The sequence below is a fragment of the Pyxicephalus adspersus genome, chromosome 4 (genome assembly GCF_032062135.1).
Source record: "Pyxicephalus adspersus chromosome 4, UCB_Pads_2.0, whole genome shotgun sequence".
Classification (NCBI taxonomy): domain Eukaryota; kingdom Metazoa; phylum Chordata; class Amphibia; order Anura; family Pyxicephalidae; genus Pyxicephalus; species Pyxicephalus adspersus.
In genome coordinates, this window is record NC_092861.1 from 123,965,482 (window position 1) to 123,984,613 (window position 19,132).

The window sequence follows — 19,132 nt, forward strand, 5'->3', positions numbered from 1 at the left end:
CAGATTTATTCAAAGTCATTTGCTAGCAAATGTTTTGAATCCTGGACCAGATCCATTCCAGGTTTGCTGGATCACTTAGGTTCACTGATGAAAGTGTATCTTCTCTAGCCTTGGAGAACTTTAATAAATTAGGCCCTGTCAGGGAAACGGGTTAATGTGTTTCAGTGGTAGTCATAATCATATATCTTTCGGCTGGTGTTTGGGGGCTGTTTATTGGTATGTGGAAGGATAATTGTGGGGTTACTGGGGGCTATTTATTTTTTACTGTAGATTCCTGAACCATGGGAATTAGGGACTGCATTGGTTGTGAATAAAAGAGCTAAGAGGTGCTTCTTGGGATATCCCAACATTTTTATGATTTTTGTTTTTGGTTGCACCAAGGCAATTTTTGATGTGTGGTTTCCCATTCTTTTATACTATACATCTGCTATGTGTAGTAAAGTATGTGTGTGTGTGCTTTGCATGTGTCTATGTTCACATCCCTCTGGTTATACTGGAATGTTGGCATTAATCAAGATATATCCCCTATTAGAAGCAACAATCATTACTATCAGAAGAGGAAGATTATACAACTGGATCTGAGGTGACTGAAGATGAGGTTGGAGATGAAGAAGAAATGTCAAAGAAACAAGGTAGACTTGTATACTGTTAAAATCATTTGTCACAATTATTTAACCTCTTGTAGTCCCTGATTTTTCATTTTATATGGAAGTCATATTTAAAAGATTATCAGGCTAAAGGTGGATTATGTTTTAACGTGTCCCTGTAAGCTGCAGCTCCCAGTAAGCTGTCATAAATCTATAAAGCTATCTATAGACCGAGATTTGTGCTTTCTGAATTGATAGAACCAGATTAAACAACCAGGTCTTGTCTGTGTCACCCTCCTGACAATTTATATGATGGGTATATAAAGAAACACAGAGAGATTTGTATTTCCTAAAACAAATTAAATTCCATCTGCAAGTAGATTTACTTTAATGCGCTGTATGCCTTCCTACTACAAGATGGAGAGTTTTACCCTCATTTTTGTTTCCATTTCTGAATACAGTGGAAAAGATGTTTCTTCTTAGTAACCAGACAGAAGCTCATACCAGCCCTAAATTTAAGAGTGACCCGTGGCTTATCAGAATCTAAATGGCATTTTAGTTTCTGGAGCACATTTAAGTGTACATAAGCAAACTAGAGGTGCTAGGAAGAACCCAGCAGATCCAATACTGTACTGAATGATGACTCATATGTAGACATTCGGGATCATCCTCCAGCTTTATTTTATCAACATTCCTTTTTGTCTCATTATGTTCTTCAGGATGACGATTGAGCTTGGGGTTTGTGTGTTTTAATACATATAAAATAAATGACCATTAACAAAAAGATCTCTATTCAGCAGGTAGAAAAAAGAAGCCAAAGAAACCCAGCAGACAACCCAAGAAACATGTGTCTTCACCTAGTATTCATAAAAAGGAAAAAACACAAGAAAAGGTAAATACTCTAGGATTCAATGTGCTCTTCACCCAATTTTTGGAACATTCATACAATTACAGACATGACAACTGATTTCTGCACATAAAATTTGATATAACAATATTTTTTAAATATATGTTCACATGTTCCTGTTTTCATGTAGCAAACTTGTGCATTTTGCTGCTAAAAAAAAAAGAAAGGCAAATATTTCCTGAGTTTGGTACAAATGTAGATGCTGCAATTTGTGTAAAAGGGAAACTCCAAAGGACCATTTAAATTTTGTTGCCATGCATTCTGCAATTCACTTCACTTGGAACAGTTTTACATATATTAACAGTTTTTAAGTTTTTCTTGAGTTTTGAAGGAACTTAGTATTGTCAAGATGTACTGATAACCCAGATCTTGTTTCCTAAGGGACATCTGTTGAACATATACTAAAAATTATTTTATGATATTGTATTTTTTTTAAAGTGCTATTACTTATTCTCTCATAGAAGGGAAAACAATATTTTGGATGGATAAATTGTATGAAAAAGCAATCCAAGTTTAAAAATGTTTGCAATGTTTAAAAATGATGCTTGTTTGTATTTTGCAGCTAATCATTTTTATTGGATCTCATGTTTCTATAAAAACTCAGCAATGTAAAATAATCCATCACTAATGTGTTTTGTATCAGATAATACCTTTTTATTTCTATTTGTGTTTCTCAGCAATCTTCTCGGGATTCGTCTCCATTTACGTAAGTATTTTTATTGCATTGAGCTCTTGCAATGAAATTTTAGAATGTTGTGTCTATTTTGTTTTAATATGTTTGAATTATTTTAAAAGGGTGAGTGTTCAGAGAAGTAAATGGGATGCATCCCGTTCCATGAGATTTAACCAAGACGCTCAGAGGGAAGAAGGTTTGTATATTATAACCATTGTATTCAGTACTTCAGTATAGTCCAGTTTTCCAGGCTTTTCTGTTTTCTTATATTATAGAAGAAGCGGTAGAAAGAATGACTATTTTAGAGTAACTCTTTAAAATTACACTTTCACCAGGGTCTTTTGTTATAGACAATCCTTAATAAAAGAAGCAAATTTTGGACCTTTTTAGTGCCCAGTGTATTGAAAATGTGATCCTTCGCTTCTTCCCAGCCACTGCAGATATTCAATATTTTGGGTGGATTGACTACCAGCTACTCTTCCGCAAACTTTATTTCCTGCTACCAGTTTGAATGTCCTATAGTGACCTATGAATCGGTGAGAATAATTACAGGAGGCAGTGGGGGAGCAGACAAGTAACACAGCTGGAACTGTGGGATATATCCAATGGTCAGGGAGCGGCATGCCTTCCAACATGTGGGCCACCAGAAAGTTAGGCTTGAAGTAAATTTTATTACAGTTTTCCATGTTTGTGTAAAAACCCTTTGGTGACATGGTTAACTAGAAACTTCAGCTTGTATTCTATGGTTTTTGTACCTTGACTTATTAATTATGTTACAGTTTCTACAAGTGATAACCAGCAGATCATTGTGTACAATGTAGCTAAATGTAATTTATAATGTGTTTGTTTCAGACCAGAGAAGAATGACTGAAATCACAGGCCATCTCATTAAAATAAGACTAGGAGATCTTGAGCGGATGAAATCTAAAGATGGAAAGGAAGTAAGTAGGCTGAAAAAAAGCAAGCCATATCTAAAGCTGAAGGCAAACAGCCCACCAGGGTCCACCTATGAAAGAAAAACAACACTTTTGGGTTTACTGACCCATTTAGCATCTTAACAATTTATTTCTCTGATATTTTTATTAAATATTTAAAAAACAGTCCCCCTAATTTTAACACAAAAATACATACGTACATATCTGTATACCCATGAATCATTCACTTCTATTTAATATTCTATAACTATTTAAATATTCCAGATAAATTGGCAACAGTCCTTAATATATGAATTCAGATTTTTTTTAATGGCAATGGTGAATGTTTATGAAATTGACTTTGTAATACATTTACATTTTGGACTAAGATTCCCTTTAGAACATTCAATGCAATGTAAATCCCATAAATGTTGCTTTTCCAACATTTTCAACTGAAATTTTCTGTTATATGTTGAAAAGTAAGTTTATATGTGAATGTTACATATAAATAAACGTAATGGGCTCTTTCTAGATTGGACAATGCATAGATAAAAAGTATGTTTCTACTTGGATATTACTGCTTCTCCAAGGATCTGTGTATTAATATAAATCCTGAACATTTCTGATCTTAGCAGGCAGGTGGGATTTACTCTAGACTTGAAGCTCAAATCAAAGCCTCATCACAGACTAATATCCGGCAAAGTAACACAGAGACGAAACCTAGGTAATTTTTTAAACTTTTTATGCTCCTTACCCTTAATCCACCAAGGGACAGGGAAAGTAAATGTGTATAGTAATGGGGTATTTATTAATGATATGTGCAATATTCTCACAGATTCATACATTATTTGTCTAAGTAAACTATATTATTTTTTTTTTAAATTGATGGAAATTCTTTATGGGGGGGGGGGTGCTATCTTTGTCCTAGTAGGTACATTTACTTTCTGTTCTATACCTCAATAGTATGCATGAACACATTTTTACAAGTCCCACCACCATTGATTTTTATTTGTAAATCTTTTACTGGCACAGTTGAATTTAAAATCAGGCAAAAATGCTATTAATCTACTTGATTGCCACAGTCAATAAGAATCCGTATACCTACAATACGTTATTTTTCTCTATTGTGTCAAAAGGTAGCTGTGGGCATGAAAGAAATGTGGACAGTTAAATAAGCTAGAAATGCACTGGAGCCTTGTAGTCTCTGTGTTCAGTGTCAATGACAGGTCTTCATTCATAAAAAGGTTCTGTAAGCTGTAGAAAATTTGGCAGGGTTACCCCTTGGTGGCCTATAGTAATGCATTCAGTTTGTGCAGTACATCTGTTCTGTTTCAGGGGTGCACAGAGCTAAATATTTTTTTTTTGGTATCTTGCATGTGCTCATTGCATCTATGTTTTAGTGTGTTTAGCTATGCTTTAGGTACAGTATGTAAAATTGAAAATTGTTAGGGGCATTTATAAAAAAAAAAATAAAAGTAATTAGCAAAATGTTAAGGATTTCCACAGCCAGTGTGTACATGCATACCAGTGTACTTGTCTCTTATTGTGTACATATAATAAAATGATGGCAATTCAAAGTACAAAGCCTATCAGTGTCAATATTTATTAGCTACAGTAATAAAAAATATAGAATTATTTTTTCCAATTTTAATAATTCTCTTCATGCATGACTTCCAGGCAGCTTTCTACTCTGGGGGTCAAAGTTCCAAAAGCCTACTGCTGATTACTCATTAACAGTATTATGAATGCAAGACTTTGTTTTGTGCCACATTACAAAGCTGTTCTATATGGCAAAGAAATAGTGTGAAATATGTGTGTTTTAGTCACTTAATGCCACTTGTGTTTGATTTAATAATCGGTAACATGGTAAATTTGTATAACAGTTGTGTTTTATGTTCTGCAGATCAAAACCTCGTTTTGGCACAGGGCGAACAACATAAGTATATGCAGTATACATTCAACGTCTACTGTTATGAATTTGTTGTGAATAATAATTTGTCCATATGGACAGCTAAAATAATTTATTAGTAAGTTTACCTCTTGCTTGGCAAGTTTTCTGCTGTTTGGAATGCTGCTAGAATGAATTTACAAAAGTGTTATTTTAGCTGTAAATTCTCTTTTTAATAAACTTATTTAAAAAAAATTGTCTGCCTTTTATGTCTTTTTAAAAAAATCAGTGTTGTACACTTTCTGTTGTATGTATAGTAATACATATAAGGGTTTATTAAGATTCTGCTGCTTTATAAATTGACCTCATACTTTACTCCTTTTGGTTGCAGCTTTGTCTGTTGTTGCTATCATAGTCATTACAGGACATAATCATTTACACTGAATTAAACCTTTGCATGTAGTGCACTGCTCTGTGCATTCTCCTTTTTCTACCTAAAACTTTTAAATAGGTATGTAGGGATAAGGGAGAACTGAAACTACCGGCCCTTAATAAATAATAAATATGTATGTAAGCATACCCCAGAGGTAAGTATAAGTAGAGAATACAGACTTACATATATCATATCATATAACACACATTAATACATATGCATATCATAATATAAAACAAAATCCAAGAGTCCAATCCACTATGCAAGGCTGTAAAGAGGGATCTGTTGGGATTGGTGTTCTAGACACATGAAATACCTGAATAATAAAAACTTTACAATTGTATGTTTAAATTTTGTGACCCGACACGTTTCGCCTATAATGGCTTCCTTGTGGACTGCAGGGTGTAACTGCACATAAACATAAAATGCATAAAGATTCCAATAAATCAGTATTGAGTATTATTATAAACTTGTATATGAAAGGATAATGAAATTCAGCTATTAAATACCTATTTTGTACACTTATAAAATACCAATGACATCATGATTCACTGAAAGTATACAAGATTGTGGGAATATTGAACTAATTACATAAAAAAAAACTGTGAACAAGTATAGTTGCAAATGAGAAAATCACAATACTTGTGAATGATCATAGTACAAATTTCACAATGAATCGATGGGAAAATGAGGTATATAAAAATGTGGAAGGTTACTCACAGTTTTGTAGTTTATGAAACATTTACGTACAGGGATAAATTCAATAAGTGGGAAGTATAGTCACATCTGGTCAGAAGCTGGAGAAAAGTATGTGATGAGTTACTGGTTAGTTAATAATCATATCAAAGTGTTTATAAAAAGGGGGGGTTCAAGGAAAGGAAGGAAAAAAATGCAAATGTTTAAAGGATATATAGCTATGAGTTCAATCAGGATAAAAGGTCAAACAATGTTTGGTCAAATGTGTCAGGACACAATATTCAAGCATACAATTATAAAGTTTTTATTAGGGATTTCATGTGTCTAAAACAGATCCCCCTTACAGCCTTGCATAGGGGATGTGACTCTTGAAATTTTTTTATAATATGATATGCGTGTATATTGAATGTGTGTTATATGACTGTTGGTATACCTTACCACACAACACAATTCTTACAATTTGCCTAAAAACCCCAGTTTTTTTCTTGTCGTCGTTCTGTACTAATACTTTTAAATACACTAAAGTGCATCTTTCTTTAGGCCTGTTACAAACACTGTAAAGTTCTGAAATGTTGTTCTGATCTACATCAACTCTTATTATTTTGAAAAAAATTAGATTTGGTGAGAATTTGGTTTTCTGTTCACTGCCTATCATATTACCTCAGCAGAAAATGAAAGGATACAGTCATCACATCAATAATTCACATCTCTAGCCTTGTGACTTAAAAAATCAACACCTGTTCAGGACTTCATGCCATTTTGAACACAGGATATGTAATTGTGATAGGGTGTTTCCACAAATGCCCTTATACATTCTATGGTGATTGGAATAATGTGGTGGTATTATCTATGTGGCTAAAATGTTGGCATATCTTCCTGCCACTCAAAGGAACCGTAGAAGCTCCTAAGAGAGTTTAGCTGTCTTAATTACTACTAGCTATACCATAGACCTTGATAAATGAGAATTTTTACACACATGCAAGATTGTGCATAACAGCAGAAAAGACAAAATTCCTATCTATTTGTAAAAAAAACACATGGTACAGTTCTACTAGTACACTGGTAGACATATGCTACAGTTGACACCTGCTTACATACTCATGAAATATTTTATACATATACATTATATACAAATATCCATTTTGTAAATTATAACAAAAATAATATATTAAAAAAAACTATTTAAACACCGCGATTCAGTGTATTTACAGAAGAAATCATTCCTAGAATATGTTTGCCAAATACTTATTATGCATAGGCTGGCTGTACAAAATCATCTGATGACTCTCTCTTGTTATTATTAGATAAGAAGTGTTTTATTTTACACATTAGAACATCGACACATTACACAAGTAAGAAGAGGACATTAAGGGTGCTGCTATACTTTTAACAAAATATTCAATGAAGCTACATCTAAAGGAATTACTTCTTTATATCATACTTTGTATTATTACACTACAACAATGGACAAGTGGTAAGTCCTTTCAGCTTTATCTGCTAAGATCTGTTACCTTATTTCATTCTGTAGTTTATTGCATACTTGTAGAAAATATTCAAATCTCATTATTTTTGGTAAAGTGCAGAACTTCTCTTCCAACAAATTATTGCTCATAACGTTTTCCTACATGCCTTTGGCCCACAGTAATGTCTGCTGTCTAAAAAAAAAACACAATGCCTCCTTTTTTTTTTACAGTACGTTAGTTCTGATTGTAACCATTATGATGTGTTAGGTCATATCCTGTTCAGATGGAGAAGTGAGAAAAATCTTTATAGTGCTTACTGTCTGTCTTTACAAAGGGGACATGTGTGCAATACAGTCCAACTGGCACAGTCTTCAAGGGATAGTTTACCCATAACCCATGTGCCCAGTACCCATGTACTGATTTGTTTAAAGGATTCTGTCTTTGTAAGCAAAATGGTGTGGCAATTAATCACTTTAGCACAAAGTTGTCAGTCTGGATAAAAATCAGTACTAAACTTAGAACATTTGCAATATGTAAACACCACAGCTGGATGCTTACGAAAACTGAATGTGAGATGACATGGTATACCAGGACTAAAGGTTCCATGTTATGTGGAATTAATTGTGGTAATGTACAGATCCAAAATTGGAAAAAAGTTGTCTCTGTCCAAATATATATGGACCTAACTGTAGGCGACAAAGGTGAGGGATACATCCGCAATCCCAGGGCTCTAAAATATATCCGCATAATACAGATAGTTCTGTCCATTCAGGGGTGTTTGAAGCCTCCTGGTAAAACATCAAAGGAAAGCCACAGCTTTCCTGCTAAAGGAGCTGAGGATATAGCATTTTCTAGTCACCCACGGCTCAGTTCTTTGCTTTAATGTCAGACTAGATGAGAGTGGAGTGGTTTGCACCTACAGCAGTGGCAAAATTGTAGGATCAGTTTGGAACAAAGAGTACAGTACATGATAACTAGTTTGTAATCTGAAAGACACAGAATTAAAATGTTGACTGAAGTAAACTTTATTTCCCTCTACCAGCACAGTAATTCTGCACAGCAGTACTTTGATTTTCAAATACTTTGTCCAAAAAGCAGTCACACATTATTACTGCACACAAAATTGTGTGTTATTTATAAGAGAATTTGCTCAGAGTGAGTTTTCCTGGAATCTGTTCTTATGTAAACTCAGAAATAGAACAAAAACCTGGTGACATGTCATATGATAAGCCCAGGTACCTTGTATAATCAAATGTAAGCCGCAACATTGCAGGTATTCATAGCTTTCCAACACGCCACATAATGCCCTCTATTTATTTTTCCACAATACTTTGTAAGTAGGCAATAAAATATCAAAACAATACTAATACGTCTATAAAGCAGAAAAGCCCATTATGCACCCACTTTTTTTTATATTGTAACCCATGTGTAAAACTGTTTCAGTAATGAAAAAATATCAGCGGGTCTTTGGTCATGCAAAAATATTTGTTTCATTGGCATGTTTTTCTACCAATAAGAATACTGTCAACAGAATAAAGCGTGATGGACCTGTGTTTGTTCAAGATGTTTACAGAGTATCCTTAATAGAGGTAAGTCATTCAAAAAATATTAAAAGAAAAAAATAAATTACATTACAGTAATATAATCTATTGTTAAGGATGTATATATTTCATCCATCAAAATATTCCCTCGCACTGACGCCCTTTTTTTCAAAATTGGAATTCAGCATACCAAAATTTTGCATATTCCCTTTCTAATTAGGGGCAAGCAAGGATATTTTGTTGGATAGACATTTTTACAAACCACAGACATAACTCTTCTATTACCTTAGCAAAGTTTCTTGGGTAGTGGTTAGGGGTTATTATTTCTGTTTTCCTATAATATTTCCACCACTGCATGTGTATTGCTAACATTGACTGTTGTAGCTGTTTTTGTTACCACCATGTATTGTCATGATAACCTTTGTGTTGTGCACAATTGATAGTGCTTTGTTCACATTTGCTGCTTATATCTTGCCACGTACAAAATCTGAGTATCATTTTTGTTTTTTAATTTTTTCACAGACAAGTGATATAAACACTATCGTTTTAGAAGTGGAGGCTAAAGATAAAACTACAACTCTTCTAAAATACACTCTTTCGGTGAGTTTCAAGTAATGGCGAATGTATATGCCTGTGTATGTATATATGCATTGTATGTACAAAGGAGCAGCACATTGTTGAATTAGTTTGTGAAGACAAAACTTTGGATAGTGGGAGATGCATAAACATTCTGAATTTTAGATTTTACCTATTATAGCATGAGATAAGAAATACACTGTATAATGATAAACCACCAAGATTATGTAATGTCCATCATGCTTGGATGTGTGGAAAGGCACAACAAGGGAGGTAATTACCCAGAATAACTGAGCTTGACATGGGAATAAAGTATGCATACTTAGTAAGATTAAAGTGTAAAGGCATAACTTTTATAAAAAAATAAAAATAAAGGGTAAAGTAGAAAAGGGATTTATGGCTGGTGACCAGTAGGTGAGAGAAGATCCTGCAGTGGGGGCTATTTTCTGGGATGAAAACTTTGTTGTGTGTGTGTGTGTGTGTGTGTATACATATATAAATATATATTTCAGATATTAGAAGCAATGTTTATTAGCAGAATCTCCATGGAATCTTAAAACAATACTACATTGATTTCCTTTCATCACAAAGGGACAACACAGTGATTACTTTCATATGGATCCCCTAAATGGAGTAATCGTACTGGCCAAACCATTGGAATTCAACACAATAAATAAATACACCCTGACCGCTAAAGCTATGGTAAGTTATCTAGAATAATTATGAAATAGTGTAATAAATAATATATATTTATGCCGCACATTAAGGAAAGAAAAATAATATAATCTTCTTCACACAGTAAAAAAATCTTCATATCAATGCAATGTGTTAACAAATGTACAACGCAGCATGATGGAATACAACTAGACACATGATGATACAACTAGAAATAGTATAAGACAGATAAATAGATATACTTTATGATTAAATATATGAAATCCCTATTGGAAGCTGCTTATACATGTTGGAAATATGTTCCTTGTTCATCATGGTAAACCATATCAGTATCATATATATTAATAACAATATATTGGAATGCATTCTTTATTTGTACAATTTTAATGATCCTTTAATACTATGGATTATACAGGATATAAAAGGCTTTTCTAGCACAGTTCCAGTTCAAATAGACATAAAAGATGTGGACACGATGAATCCTCATTTTATCTACCCTCTATATAAAGCCTCGATTTCAGAAAATCAGGTACGTAAGCCACTATACATTATGTTATTACATCTGCCTTGTAGATATGCAGTAATGAACTCTATGTGAAATATTCTTGGGTTTCCAGCAAATTTAGTAACAATAGTATGTGGAAATGAGCAGTGTGTGAGCACTAGGTCATGGGTTTGAATCTTGGCCAGGTCACTATCTGCAAGGAGTTTGTATGTTCTCCCAGTGTTTCTGTGTGTTTCTTTCTGGCACACTGATTTCCTCACACATCCCAAAATAACATGCGGTTAGGTTGATTGGCTTCCCCGGGACATTGGCTTAGACTGTGTTAATGACATATGACTATGGTGGGAACATTAAATTGTGAGCCCCAGCTTATGATAAGGACAGTGCTGCACAATATGTCGGTGCTATACAAAGTTAATAAATATTAATACTAATATACAGTGAAACCTCGGCTAACAAAGATAATTCACTCCAGAATCACATCAATTAGCCGAAATCTTCATTAGCTGAAACAAGATTTCTTGTAGGTTTCTACAGTGTCTTTTTTCAACCTAACCTACTGTGTAACTATGTATATATATTTAGTAACAAACATATAACTTAAATGGGTTTATTTTATCCATAGAAATCTTTTTAGCTTTAACAATTATGATTTAACTAAATAACAAACTTAATAAACTTTAAATAACTTTTAATTGTAAATTGTATTTGTCTAAGTCCAGACAAGTCAACCACATAAACACGTATTTCAAGCTACAGCTAAAGGCCTGGAAATTTAGGATCAAGCCCAGATACAAAAAGTTTTTCAGTGTCCACAAAGCATTCTATTAAATGATATTTCCCACATACGGGTGCTTTAATAAATTATTCACTTGTCAGTTTAGCAGATATTCAGCCATTTACTCTTTGGAAGACAAAATATATTGGTCTGACTGCCACTAGGCAGAATGTTCCGTAATTTGATGTGCATTGAAACCAACAATGCACACAGATTTAAACAGCTGTGAAAATACAGCCAAAATATAAAAATACAGCCCATAGTGTTAAAACCGCATAAGAAAAATAGAAGAAGGGATAGAAAGTCAGAAACTTTATATCCAGTTTGAAGAAAAGTGATGAAGAGAACCCCTGTAGCAAATTTGTAAAGACAAACGAAGCAGCATTGGTGACACCTCTTTCCTGCAAAATTCTTAGAGATAATTTTTTCAGCTTTACCTGGTAAGTAGTCCAGCTAATGCAAGGCAAGGCTGGAGATTAGCTTTAAGCATGTAGAATTGTAAACTTCAAATACAAGTATAATAATGAATAAGGTAAACACTGCAATAAAAACTGCAAAGGGCAGTATGCGTTTCAAAAAATACAGAATACCTAAAATCCACATTCTTAATGATAAAAAAATGATATACTAAAATTGTATTATTTCATTGCAGTTCACCCTGCTGAGTTCAGCACTGCTCTTTCCATTAACAATTTCAATGGAGTGATTTCACTTATCAGGGAGCTGGACAGAGAGGCTGCATCCCTCATCACTGTGTACATGAAGGTATTTTGTTTTCTTGATAATAAAAAGGAGGGTACAAAAATACAATCATTTCTAGTAAACTGTATATTATATATCAGTAAGTGAAAATTTAAACCATTTACATGGCATTCATGTTATTAAATATTATTACTTGTCTTACAAACCTTGATGTATATAATTTATTGGGTTCTATTTATAAAGCAGTAAATCTGACATCCCCCTCAAACATTTCTTAGTTTAGAATCAATTTATCCCATTGAAACACTTGGACCTGGAAGATCCCCCATCAAAGAATGTTCATACATAGACCTCATTGTGTACACTGAGAAAAACTCAATTTTATACTCAGCCACAAAGGACTACAATAAACACCCGACACTGTTTTCCTGCTCTTTCCAAAATAAACTAATCCTTTTGGCTGAAGTTGCAGTCAGGGTTTGTAAATTACTATAGAAGGCATACTGAAATATAGGACACAGATGCATTTACACTCAATCTATAGTATTTGGTAACTTACTTTTACCAGTAAGTTAGTAACTTGTTTTTGGACAAATCTTTTATTGCAGGACCCACATATATTTTACACGTGTTGCTATATTATCCAACATACATTGAGAAAAATCCTGACTGTAATGTTTGCTTCCTGCAATTTCTAATCTGTTTAGGCTACTCAGCAAAACAATCATCTAAAAAGTGCAGATTCTGTGCTCCTAATCACTGTTTTGGATGAAAATGACAATCCCCCTCAGTTCTCACAGGCTGTCTATGAAACCTCAGTACCTGAAAACTTACCTCCTGGATCAGAGGTGTTGCTGCTTACAGTGAGTGACAAAGATGAGGTAAATTGCGCTTCGTAGGCCTCAAAAATTTCACACAGATTATATTAATATTCAGGGCCTTACTGACTAACTAACTTTTCACTGTTTTACAAGGAAAATTTTGTTTTTTATTTATAATCATCCTGTGTATTGTTGTATCTGTAACACAGTTTTCATAATGCTGTACTTATTATTTAATGGATTATCTAACAACTACAAGACGTTTGGAGTCACTAAGATACAATAGGTATTTATAGCATGGTGTTGTGATTTTAATTGCTGCATGTTACATTTTTTCTTAATATACTCTATTATTTGGGCTCTTCTTACGTGATATTTGGTGCTATGATATTCATTGAGTGTGTTTTGTTAAGAAACATAATTCAGCAACAATAGGCCATTACCCCCAATATTTTGTCTTTTATTTTTATTCTTCCAGGGAGCACTGTCTAATGGTTATTTTGTAACCAATGACACTATGTTCAAAGTAGACAAAAAGGGAGTGATGTATTTGTTTCATGGTGAAGTGGATCGAGAGTTAACACCTCAACTCTTTATCAAGGTGAGTTGCTATTAGTTATATTGTTTCCACAATAAATGATTTCCTGAAGGGAATCTGTCCCGCAGTTGAATACCTGTTAAAACACACATTCCTTTGCTGAAACATCAATCACATTTGAGGAAATGGGCTCAGCTTGACTGGCTTGGAACCTGGAAGTCATGTCAGGTTCAGATAATATCAGAATCCTTATCACACATATTTTACTTGAATGTTAACCAAATGTGTGATAATTCATGTGTCAAAATTGTTTATATGAATAGCTTATCAATAAAGTATTTTTGACGTTTTATTAGGCTTTGCACCACTGAAACTCCCTGCCTTTTAAGATTGCTCCACTTTATGAGAAATCAAATGCCCATTATTTGGGTAGTTTTACAAAGTGTAATCCTGCCAGTGTAGCCAAAGAGGTTAATTAAATAAATACACACCACCGGGTCCAAAGAGTTTGTGGGTAATAAATGTGGATTCAGTGCAAGAAAAGTGCAAGTGTGTTCCCATTATTTTTATTCGGCAAGATAGCATACATAGTTTCAATAGAGAAGGCCTTTGTACATTTGCTCATCCAAACTACTAACTAAACTTTTTTACAATTTCTGACTAACAAAGTACACCTAAAAGGTTATCTAAAGTAACACTAAAGCAACAGGTGAATACATGTGAAAACACACATTCTTTGGCTATAACATCAATCACATTTGAGGAAATGGGCTCAGCTTGACTGGCTTAGAACTTGGAAGCCATATCAGGGTCAGATAATATCAGAATCCTTATCACACATATTTAAATTGAATGTTAACCAAATGTGGTTAAAAGGAAGGAAGCTGTTTGTAGTAGATGTCAAAATTACAGAGGGATCTGGGTAAGTCCAGGATTATATGGGTTCAGAAGAAGTTGGTTAAATATGCTGGGCATCAGACTAGGGACATTACCCAGAAGAAAAAAAAACATCAGAAGCAGTGATGCCAATCTAGAATGCAGTGGGCAGGCGCTGATTGAAAAGTTAGGCTAATATCCATGCCCCCTGCAAGGAGTCCTATATACTCTGATCCAAAGGTTTGATAGATGATCACAAACACATTGCATTTGACAAGTACTGGTAGAGACTGCAGATTAGACAAGGAGCTGTGTTTTATTTGGACAATATGTGAGCCAATAGTCAGTGCTTGTCCATTGTTGACTAATGATCATCATTCTTATTCACACCTTATAATGATACCAGCTAAAGGATGAGGTGCATGATGAAGGAAAGTACATATGTTGGTTAAACATTCTTTCTAATAAAAAAATCTACCCAACAAATATTAACTTTAATCAGCTTCATCTGATCACTTAATTTTTAAGTCTATAGCAAATTATTTTTGACAGTAAGTATAATGAGATCAACATTAATCAACCCTTTGTACCCCCACATATAAATAATATTAAATAGCAAGATTATGGCAAAATAATCTTTAATACGCTTTTCATGTTTTTCAGGTTTGGGTGTTTGATGCAGAGCCAGCTGGGCTGAATTCCAGTGCGTTGGTTATTATTACTGTAACTGACATTAATGATAATAATCCAGAGTTTCAGAACCAGCCTCTGTTTTTCACAGTCCCAGAGAGGTATTATAGCACACCACTCCTACTAGGTGAAGTGAATGTTACTGACCAGGATTCTGGATCAAATGGACAAACTACAGTCACCTCTGAAAAAATAGACAATTTCATTGTAATGCAAGTAAGAGTTTATGTTTAAATTCCTTTATAGCTGTATTTTTCTAGCATTGTGGCTTTCATTCTAAAATTTAGGCCAAGGATCAGAATACCAACCAGGCAAGCTGAATATTTTAGAACCAGGTTAGAAATAGCAACCTACATAATGGTATCATTATTATGCTTTTTTTTACCATTTAAATGTTTGAAATTATATAAAATGTTAATGTATTAAAAATGAATAAAAAAAAGATTTAATTTTACTACAAATTGCCCTTTTCCTGTAGAATGGGAGTATTCTTGTTTATGGATTGCTGGACAGAGAAGCCAAGGACAAATATGTAATCCTGTTAATAGCGTCAGATAATGGAATGCCACCAAGACAGGTAATGGATGAGGAGTTTATTTTTAAGCATTATCAAATGAGCTATACTGACAAAAGATTACTTACACTTTACAATGTGCGCTGTGTATTTAGAGTAGAAGGATCTTACTAAAGGTTTACATATAGGTAAAACAATATAGCAGAATGTAGAGCATGTAGGCCAGAGGAGCCTGTAAGGACTTACATATTATAACGTACATTTGTGGCTGTTATGTCTTTACCAGGTCGTCTTGAATACAGGTTCATGGACAAATCAAAGCATGGGGATCTAACTAAGCAACGTAACTTGTGGGCTATGTACACACATCCAATAATTGTCATGTCATGTCATTGTCATGTCCAATGAATGGTCATATCATCTTAAGCAACAATCTGACATGTGTACAGTGGTCCCTTGACAATGTGCATTGATCCATCCTAGCGTACGTCCATTGTACATTTGAATGAAGGAAATCATTGCGGGGTGCCACTCACTCGTACTCCACTCTTCATAGCACAGAGCAGGTGCTGTGTGTACAGAGGTTGTCCGATCATCTGTCACTGCAAACAATCACGAAAGATTGTTCCAGAGACGGAAATCTGTGTACATAGTCTTAGCTTTAGAGTAAAACTGCATATACAACTTTTTTGGAAAGTGGGGTAAAGTAGGAAAGGGTTGGTTTCTCAGATTTATATGAATGTCTGTGTCCCCACTGGATAGATTTACCCCACTTACCTTGTGCTGTGAGAGACAGCACAAAGAAAAAATATCTCCAAAAAAAGTTCGGGGGCAGATCTGTGGTGGACGTCACTATTGGAAAATCAAATCTTTAAAATTTTCTGTGCCCTCTTTTCAACCATAGACATACATATACATGTGTGCTATGGTCAACACAAGACAGAGGGAACCCCCACAAAAGCCCAAATCAATAGTATAGGGTCACCATAACACCATCAGCTTTCAGCCATAGGATAAGTATTTGTCACAGAGTACAGGTGCAATGTTTCAAGGCCAATAAGCTCCTCTTCTACAGGCATCAGGAATCTGAAATATTGTGCTTGCACTTTGTTCGTGACAAATAAATATTCTCTCTGCAGATGTCTGATGGTGCTCCTGTAATTTTTTTTATTACCGCATTAGAAGATATCCCCTCTACTCCAGTTTCAATGCTAGATGATGATGCAAACATTTTAGATTTACTTTCTTGCTCTCGCCTTTTGACAATGTTTACAGGGTAGAAATGAGAACCAAATCTCTCTAAATTGTCTCTCCAAGGACAAAGGATACTCTATCCAAGGCTAGTGTGTCTGGTGTTCCACTTTAAAGTTATATTGAGTTCTTTATTATTACATATCACTGCACTTACAACTAGAACAATTTTAGTAAAATAAGCTCTTCACAAGGTGGACAGCATTGTAAAATGTGTTTTTCCCACAGAGTTTTGCAGATCTCGTCATCGCTATCCAGGACATTAATGATAATGCCCCAACTTTTACACAGTCTGTATATTCTGTGCATCTGACTCTAAGTGCAATGAAAACAGGAGAGCCAATTCTCAGAGTATCAGCTACAGATTTGGACATTGGAAATAATTCACAGATATCGTACAGGTAATTTTGTTTGATAAAAGGAGATTTTCAGTTTAATATTAACAATGTATTCTAAAGGATATTAAAATATCATGTTTTGGGCATACAGTTAAAGTGTAGTTTCGGATTGGGGACCCAGGGGCTAAAACCTGTGTCAGACTTTTTTGTGGTTCCTCTAGGGAGGATTATTTCCTCCATAGGTCTGTAGGAACACTGCACAATAAGTGGTGGAATGATGAAAAAGCCAAAGTGTTACAATTGTCATTGGGGATAACTGTTTCAGTGATAGATATCCAAGAAGAGGTTTTCTCACACTTATTGGCAGAATAACAAAGATTTCTTGTTGTGTATGTGGGACAAAAAGGGAACAAAACTCTTTATTTTAAAAACAATTATTTTAAATAAATAAACTTTGCTGGAATAAACTTTGCTCAAGTGATGTTTCAATATTTACAGGTTTGCAGAGCTATATAATGGATTTACTATAAATGATCTGACCGGAGTCATTTCTCTTACAAGTAATATATGTGTTGTTTGTAAGGACAATAACATTTCACTAATAATCATTGCCACTGATCATGGATTTTCAATGCTGTCTTCTAATGGTAAGAAATTTCAATTTTAATTGATGTCATTCCTGAGGTATTCTGACTCTTTATTTTGCCTAATTTTTGATTCTGGTTGCAAACCACCACAACATTAGCCCCATATTGTTTGCGCCAATAATAAACTATTGCTTTTTACCATTTTTTGGTGCAGCGTTATTAGACTCTCCCATTTTCTGCCCCTTGCCACAGTTCACCCGAGTCCTGTACTTTCAATTGTGAAAAATTTGCAGGAATTTTAATGTCAAAAAGGTTTACAAATATATGTTTATATTTTTTATATATCTATATTTTCTGAAACTAACATAATTGTTACATTTGTATCTGCATTATTTGTAAATGTACTACCGAAACAAATATCTGTATTTCTGCAAAGAGAAGAAATGCATTGTTATAGAAAATCAAAGTCATTTATTTCACTAATGTTCTATATTTGATATCTACTTAATTTCCAGCTACAGTCTTAGTTACAATAGAGAGAGGTCGCACTGATTTTCTGAATTCTAGCTACAGTTTCAGCATTTATGAAGGAATGCCACCAGGAACTGAAGTTGGGATAGTACAAGCCTATGCTGGACCGGATATGTTAGTTATATATTCTGTTGGGACATACACAGAAACTTTTTCCATCACTGATAATGGGACCATTCTAACACGCATCCTGCTGGACCGAGAGTATCAGGACTGTTATCGTGTTATGGTGAAAGCTGTGGATTCAGGAGAACCATCCAGTCCTGGAGCTGTTGTGGTATGGATCCCCCAATTTTGCATTATTGGTCTTTGATTTTTGCTCTGTTAAATTATATTTTGTGTAAAATACCTACACATCAGTAAACCAAAATGTCAGTCAATGTTTAGTCATTTGTCAATTCTTCATAGTACAATAGTAGTCAACAAGTTGACATGATCTGAAGTTCTTTAGGGAACTAGAATTTAAAATAATAAATTGTAAATTGCTGACCATTGATATATGTGACCTCTGTGTTCTTTCATAGGTTACTGTTACTGTACTTGACATAAATGACAATGCCCCGGTATTCTCACCCACCATTCATATAAATATCACATGCCAGGAAAACGAGAATTTCCTCAATTTGGGGCTTATAAAGGCAACTGACA

General features: G+C 34.2%; 2 protein-coding genes and 1 long non-coding RNA gene across 3 annotated transcripts in view; all 3 read left to right on the forward strand.

Annotated features, from left to right (window-relative positions):
* SANBR (SANT and BTB domain regulator of CSR) overlaps positions 1-5,215 on the forward strand; it is a gene marked incomplete in the record, with an annotated part of 30,674 nt that extends 25,459 nt beyond the window's left edge. The window contains 7 exon segments of the mRNA XM_072409526.1: positions 533-632; positions 1,388-1,479; positions 2,172-2,200; positions 2,290-2,363; positions 3,020-3,108; positions 3,714-3,805; positions 4,985-5,215. Coding sequence (XP_072265627.1) covers positions 533-632; positions 1,388-1,479; positions 2,172-2,200; positions 2,290-2,363; positions 3,020-3,108; positions 3,714-3,805; positions 4,985-5,021 — 513 coding nt within the window.
* A 6,590-nt stretch (positions 5,216-11,805) lies between these two features.
* On the forward strand, positions 11,806-15,951 carry LOC140329878 (protocadherin beta-9-like). The gene is made up of 6 exons (XM_072410270.1): positions 11,806-11,812; positions 12,289-12,401; positions 13,046-13,219; positions 13,638-13,760; positions 15,237-15,479; positions 15,742-15,951. The coding sequence occupies exons 1-6, from the start codon at positions 11,806-11,808 to the stop codon at positions 15,949-15,951; spliced, it is 870 nt and encodes a 289-aa protein (XP_072266371.1).
* A 1,307-nt stretch (positions 15,952-17,258) lies between these two features.
* On the forward strand, positions 17,259-19,087 carry LOC140330137 (uncharacterized). Its single transcript, XR_011920639.1, has 3 exons — positions 17,259-17,429; positions 17,865-18,761; positions 19,009-19,087. It is a non-coding gene; the product is annotated as an uncharacterized lncRNA (long non-coding RNA).
* The last annotated feature ends 45 nt before the right edge of the window (positions 19,088-19,132 follow it).